This window comes from Eurypyga helias, unplaced genomic scaffold (assembly GCF_000690775.1).
Source record: "Eurypyga helias isolate BGI_N326 unplaced genomic scaffold, ASM69077v1 scaffold22961, whole genome shotgun sequence".
Taxonomy (NCBI): Eukaryota; Metazoa; Chordata; class Aves; order Eurypygiformes; family Eurypygidae; genus Eurypyga; species Eurypyga helias.
This window is the reverse complement of record NW_010233040.1, coordinates 41,093-48,672: the sequence shown is the minus strand read 5'-3', so window position 1 is coordinate 48,672 and position 7,580 is coordinate 41,093. Positions and strand designations below refer to the sequence as shown.

The 7,580-nt window shown below is 36.5% G+C and overlaps 1 protein-coding gene across 1 annotated transcript in view; it reads left to right on the top strand.

Annotated features, from left to right (window-relative positions):
• Window positions 1-208: 208 nt before the first annotated feature.
• The window catches only part of ADGB (androglobin), a gene marked incomplete at its 3' end in the record, with an annotated part of 46,754 nt that continues 39,382 nt past the window's right edge, over window positions 209-7,580 (top strand). The window contains exons 1-3 of the mRNA XM_010161612.1: window positions 209-302; window positions 3,050-3,184; window positions 5,422-5,515. Coding sequence (XP_010159914.1) covers window positions 209-302; window positions 3,050-3,184; window positions 5,422-5,515 — 323 coding nt within the window. The remainder of the gene's footprint in view (window positions 303-3,049; window positions 3,185-5,421; window positions 5,516-7,580) is intronic.

Below are 7,580 nucleotides of genomic sequence, written 5' to 3'. Positions count from 1 at the left end.
TGATTCTATGATTCTATATATCTGTATATGTTTTGGCTTCACAAATGATGTGTATTTTTTCTAACAACACAGGTATTAATTTCTTGTGATAGAGTCTATTTGCCATACCTGATGGATCAACTTTTCATTTTGTCCATAGGGCAACACCAAGCCAACACTCTGTGTGTATTCCCGTATCAGCATTTCACAGCACTGTTCTGAGGGGGTAATGGGGATAATGAGGTCTTGGTTCAGTGAGCTGGAATTTGAACCCATCAGCCTGGTCTCATATAAAGGCCACGCAGATGCAAAAGATCTGTTGGGTTAGACCTGAACTGGTACAGATGAACAGTTCTATAACCATTAAAGATCTATAAAAAAGTAGGTGCTATTATAAGTGCTTATGGCACTGTGATTTTGAGCTTTTGGAAAACTCAAGCCCTTTCAGTCACTCTGTCTTTGGATAAACTCCTCTATAGTCAAGAGTAAGACTTGGTTGTAATTGCTGAGTATGGCTATACTTACTCTCCCTCCCAAGTGAAGCTGATTCTGAAGCTGAGGTTCCACAGCAGCTTAAACCAATGTAACTGCAAGCTGTGGTGGACCTATCCCCACACCTTCCTGCAGCTCCAGTGCTGAGCAAAGCTTGTGCTGAGCTGAATTAGCCTGCTAAGTTAGCAAACAACCCAGTAATAACGAAAAAAAATCAGAATAATGATACATAACTCTGTTTTAGTCAGTTCTGGAGCCTGAGAGTCTGCTTATAGGCAATTCACAGCTCTCTGGATATCATGAGTGCTGTCGCCAGTAATACAAATGATGAAATACAATATAAGCCATTGATTAAATACAGATCATGTTCTGATCGGTCTAGACCTTAAAGTGCATCTTCACTGAATGCCTCTACTGAAGTGCTGTCCTTCCCCAGCACATGTGCTCCCACCATGAGCAGTTGCAGAGTTGCTAGGGAATCAGATCAGCTTGCTGATTTTGCAGGAAGCTAAGCTGGGGCGGGGGGGGAAATTGTTTATTCAGCAAGCTAATCTGACTCACCATGCCACTATGTAATCTCTTTATACAGTATTCATCTTTCTGCACGTATTACAAGGTTCTTCTATGACTTAAAAGGAGAGCCCATTGCCAGCGCCATACAACCTGACCCTACTAAACTGCTTGCTTACCTGTCTGAAAACAAGTGGAGATGGCACTGTCTTGCACCAGTTGGCTATTTTAGGGAAGTCATCCATTACTTGATTATTGATTAGGAAGTAACAAGAACAAGAGATGCTTAGATGAATCAGAAGCAACATTAGATGTCGTCACAATTTTATATGTTATTGATTCAGGTTCAGTGTTAGGGTCTCCTGACTCGCTAGGCCAGTCTGTGTAAGTGTGTTTTCATATAAAAAGTATACAACTTATTTTAATATATTATTTTGCCTTATTTGGAAGATGTAAGCTCTGCAGCACACCTGCTGCAAATAGAAGGCTGTTTCCTTTCCTTGAAAGCCATGATTAGTGGGGTCAAAAGGCATAGCACAACACTGTAAAATAGACAAGTCTGTAGATGGGACAAATTCATTTTGAAATATGGGTTACTTTGATGAATAAATAGAAGATAAGAGTCAGACCCTTCTCAGAGATGCAGAGGGACAGGACAAATCTTAGAACATGTTAAATTCCAAGAACATGTTAAATTCTGGTTGGATATTAGGAAAAAATTCCATGAGGCTAGTCAAAAATAGGAAGAGATTGCCCAGAGAGATTGTGGAGTCCACATCTCTGGAGATATTAAAAAATGGACTGGACATTTGTTCAAGACCATAAGCAACCTGCTCTAAGTTGATCCTAGTTTGGATGTAGGATTGGACTAGATGACCTTCAGTGGTCCACTCCAGCCTATATTTTTCTGTGATTATATGCTTCCATTTTATGAAAGTGGTTGTGCCATTCATACTGTTGAGTTTTAATCTGTCGTCTGTTGAAGTTGGCTTGTGTGTCAGAGTCCCTGTATATTAAAGAGGCTTTATGGGGTTTGGAAATGAGAAATAACAAGGAATGATGGTTTGGAACACAGACACGTTTAACAATATTCAATAAAAGAGATTAGATTAAAATGTATGATCTCCCGGCTGATGAGACCACTATCTTTTCTTAAACTAGTTTGTCCCATTTTTTACGTGGATCTCTTTCTTTTTTTCCTCCTTTTTGTTTGTTGATACTTCCTTTTGGAGCACCATTTCCTTTCTCTCTCTCAGTCTCACTGTTTTCATTCTTTATCTGTGCAGTTCCAAACTGCCCCCCTGGCACTGCCTCCTTTTAGCGCTGCTCTCCACATCCTCCCCCTAGACCCTGGTGGTGATGGCTCCCAGAATCCTATTTCTAGGCAAGGGTGCCTTCAAAGAGCTAATTATGAACCTGTCAGAACCTGCTGATTTTTGTTCCACTCCATAACTCCTTGGTAACAGAAAGTCACAGTCAGATAAATGAAATCCTACTTTATCATAGATCTTATCCTTATTCGATGGCTCCTTTGCCAAGGTTGAATACAATGTTTTGAACAGCACCAGTGTTAGAATTATTACTTAATAAAATCAGATTCAGAGACAGAATCACTTACAATGCTGTGAAACCCTTTTAAGCTGTATTCACAGTCAGGCTTTAATGTGTCAAATCCTGTTGGTTCATGTTTGGAAGGATGTTTTAAAATTACATTAGGAGACTTGATTTTAAAAATGCATTGCAATAGCTGTCTGTAAAGAGGAGTAGAAATTCAATTATTTGGTATTTGGAATTGGCATAGTAGTTGCATGCTGACTTTGTGTAATTACATAGTATATTTTGTCTAATTTTATCATGATAAGAGCAAAATATTGAGTGGTATTTTTATCATGATTGGAAGTTTTCTGCAGAAACCACTCTTTCTGAAACACAGCACTCTTGTTTTGTGGGTGTTTGGGGTTGTTTTGTTTGGTGGCTGGATTTTTTGGTTTTTAATTTAACTTCATTGCAAGTGACTGCAGGACTTCCAGCTTTATTGATGTTGCTCATTCTCCTCCCCTTCTCTCAGAGAGTTGTGAGAAGAGTTCCTTTAGTAGCTGGCAGAACCAAACACCCACTTCTAAAGAAGCAACAGCAGCTCTTAAACTTCAAGCCATCTGGAGAGGGGCTTATGTTAGGAAGCTACTGAACAGCAGAAAACCAGGTGTGTCCTTTAAAAATGCCTTTTTAAAATGTTACATTCTTCACCTTATTTAAATATTCACTGTAAGGATTTTGTTACTAATTAGTGTCTAGTAAAAATGAACTGAAATGCAGTAGAACATTATAGTTGAATCTCTGATCTCTTATAAAACTAAGAATAATGCTCAACCTAACCGCTCAATTAGCATATATGATACTTAAAAATATAGGAAATACACACTCCCTAGATCTTCATGGATTTTAAAACAGAATCTACATTAATTTAGATTTAACTTAGAGCAGGGTGAATATTATTTTTTTTTCAGAACAGGTAAGTGAAGTCCATACAAGAACCTAAGCATTATAATGGATAATCAGCAGTATGTGCTCAAAAGATACAGTGATGATACTAGCTTTTATTTTTATGTATATAAATAGAGGAATCTTACATAGCGGTTGGAGTATGTGTTACATTTCTTATTCAGCAATTCTATTATCTTATCTGGAATATTGTGTCCGAGTGCAGTGTCCACAGTCCAAGAAGAAGGAAGGTAACAACTGAGAAATTCTGGGTAGAATTGTAAGGATCAGAGTTAAAGAAGTGTCTTGTACTTGCAGGCTGTTATTTTTTAATTTAAGAAAGAGATTAAGAATGACTTCACTATAATCTGTAAGTACACGTATGAGAAAAGGAATTTGGTAACAACAAGGTCTGTAGTCAGAGATTCAAAAATTGTGAGTTGAATCCAGACACATTCAAACTTGAAAAAGTGGTGTTTATTTTTAAAAGCATAAGGTATTTATTGGAATAAACCAAGATTTGTGTTGTACTACTGAAAAATTTTGAAGTCAAATAGATACTCATCAAATTAAAAAAAGATTAGTCATTTATATATGATGAAATAGCAATTGATATGTTAACAGGACTGTTACACGGAAAGTTAGATCACAGTGATTCCTTCTAGCATCACACTGTATGAATGTCTGAGGATCATGACACTGTGAGATATCCATTCCCCCTTTAGAAAGCCATCCCCATTCTGCTGGAACCTCCTTCCTGAATTTCCGTAATTGCTGGGATTCTGTTGTCTATATATTTACCTGCACTGGATGATTTCTTCAAGCTCTCCTTTTTGTACCTTCATCTCTTTATCAGTACATCTGGTGCTCCCTCTCTTTCCCAAACTGTCCTCTGTAGCCCAGTCTTGCTTAAGGTTTCCTACCAAGTAGTCTAGTGCTCTTCTAGTTTTGTTTATGAGTTACCACGTAGTTTAGGAATTTCTGTAAACTTTCACTAGTATTATTAATTTCTACAAATCCCAGTGTCCAGAAGCTGTTCTTTTGAAGTGTAAATTTTAGATTTTTGCCATTTTAGCACTATGCAAATATCTCAACTCTCTTCTTCCATTGTCTATTTTCTTAACAGTGTATTTCTTAACTTCTGATTTATCAATACTCTCTTATCTTTAATTCTGGTATTTTCTGTACAGTGCTGTACTGTAGCAGGATTAGTTTTACTTTTTTTTCCAGGCATACTGTTCTTCTCTTCCTTTGCCTTGTTTGTATCTTTTCTCTTTTACTTGTCATTACAGTAAGGTGTTATTACTCCCCTCTTTTTTTTTTTTCTTTTTTCTTTTTTAAATTTTCCCCCTCCATTTGTGTCACTAATTGTTTATGCAGTTAGGATTTCACCTAACTTTAATTTTGAAAAATTAGCCAACAGGTCTAAACTAGTTGCCTAGTCTTCATCTGTATTCTGTGGATACAGGTAGACATCCTTAGATGGTAACGCATCCTGTCATCTGAGAGGTATCAAACATGGGTGGAATGAATTACCCGCTGGTGCTGCCCAATTCTTTTCTGTTTTCGCTACACAGATTGCCTAGGCACATACCTACCCCTTCATAGTCTGTAAATAAAAACTGCTGAGACCTAAACAGTGTATTCTCTGAGGACAGAGATCATATCTCTATGACAAGTTACAGTGGAAAAAATGCAAATCAGAGAAAATTTGATTACACCATTTTTGCTGTTGTAGGAGTGCTGAAATGTACAAAGGTGATGAGGAAGGAATTTCATCTGTCAAAGAGAAATTAGTTTTCAGCTCAGGGAGACTTCTGTAAATTCCAAATAAAAACTAGTGATTCATAAGACAATTTACTTGTGTGAGTGGTATTTTTCACAAGTATTTGGCAGGTATATATTTAGAACAATACAATTTTATATGTTACACTTTCTAACTTATTTTATTATTTCCAGGTACTAAAGAAAATGCTAATGTCAAAGAAACCTTGCAAAAATTGTGGACAGCAATTGAGTTAAATTTTGAACAGTGTGCTGTAATGCTGTTAAGGTAATCATGTAATAAATTAAACTTTTATTGTAGCCTGTACCATATAATTGTCATAAATTGCCAATTCACAGAATAAATATGGTAAGATCATTACTAGTTTTAAAATTACAAAATTATCTTGGAAAGGATGAGATGTTTTTAGTGAAGATATACTATACTTTATTCTGTGTACCCTACGTGAGTAAAACTGTAGCAAATTAATTTTTAGGTATTTGTGTTACAGGTTTTTTCCTACAGCTTGAGCTAGAAGATGACTTTTCTTCTGCATTTAATTTTTTAATATCTGTAGGCTGTTTCATAAGTATAAATCTGATACTGATTCCTTAGTTAAACAGCTGACAAGTTGATTTAAAGAAGCACTTTGATTAACACTATCTGTTAAGGAATCCTGGTTGACATTAGTAAGGAGATAGCTATACTATTTAATTGTACCACAGTTTATATATTCACTGGATCTGTTTATAGCGCTTGCTGGAAGGAAAGTGGATGCATTTCTAGGTAGATACTTTCCCTGGTATTTAATTACAGCTTTTGAAAAGATAGCTACTCTAATTTCAGCAGTGTTCCTTAAGTCATTTCCAAGCATGTCACTCTTCAGGGATCACATATTTTCAGTAAGTCCTTCAAAAATCTTTCTGCAAGTGTTCATGCAACCGCCCTAGCAGTGGATGAGCTCTCTCAGGGGTGAGGAGTGAGAACTGACAATAATTACAGGCTGTGGGTACGAATCCACACTCATTATAACCAGAAATTTGAGGAACACTCCTATGGGGTATCATCTTATTTCACTTTTTAATGTTTCTAGTCCCGTAAAACCTTTGTATGTTGATGGGATTAGGACTTTACAACCACAGCCTTATTCCAAATGTTAGACCTCAGTTTTAGATTTGCAGCATCCATAGATCAGCAAAGATCGGATGCAGTTTTTAGTCTACCTTCAGACTTTTAATACTTATGGGACTGATTCTTAGCCATTGTCTCAGGGCATACATTTGAGTTTTAAAATCATGGCAATGTCTGTCTGTCTATTTATTTATTTATTTATTTTACAGCTGGCAGACTTACATTTAATATAACTAACTAGCACCTTGGCCAATAAAGTGACGTGCAAGAATTTTGAAAGTTCAGTATCAGGGTATAAGTTTTCCATTCTCTAGCCCCTGGAGCCCAGAAGCAGTACCATTTTACAACACAAACAGCAGTTTAAAATGTCCTAGAACCTCTCCGTTTGTGCTAGGGTTGCCACCCATTTCACATTATGCACCCCACGTAAACTCATCTATGTGTGTCTCTACAATAATTTTCAATGAATTTAAAATGTGAGGTTTCTGAGGGGCTTTTCCTGTCTATGTGTGTGCTGATTATCAGTGGTGGAACGAACCTTTGCAAATCTTCATGGACTAAGATTTCAAACTGTTCTGCTTTAAATTGCTTCTGACAATATTTACATCCACTCTGTGACTCACCTTAATTAAATGTCAAGGTCAGCTATTATCATGGCTAAAAACATGACTGTGACTGTGGGATTGTTTCTGTAATTCCGATTACTATATAGGAATAACAGAACATCAGAGTAGCATTGTCCAGTTTCTGTGGATAAAACTTCTGCAGTTGAACTACTTGAGCACATTCCTATTTGACACAGAGAAGAAGACAAGGATCACCAAAAGTAGAAGTAGTCAGTTTTCTTTAGACTGTCCCCTTTATGTAAACCATATAAACCAAGCTTTGAATTAGATAGCAAAGATAACAAAGATAGCAAAGATAGCAGAACAGACTTATTGTTTATTGACTACAGAAAGCAAATAGTTAAAGAATAATGCAAAACAGAGCAATGGTGGTGAGAAGGATATCCTTTCCATCACCTCTATGTAGGCATATTTTCATTCATAATCTCTAGAGAAAATCACTATAAGGAGCCAGAAGATGGAATGAGTCCTGTTATCTTTTTTCTGCCCTTCACCCAACAACCAGTTCACATAACAGTGAATTTTGTATGCTGGTCTTCACATTGCTTTGCCCAAAAGAACATTAATTTTTGATACTGCATATGATAAATAAAAAT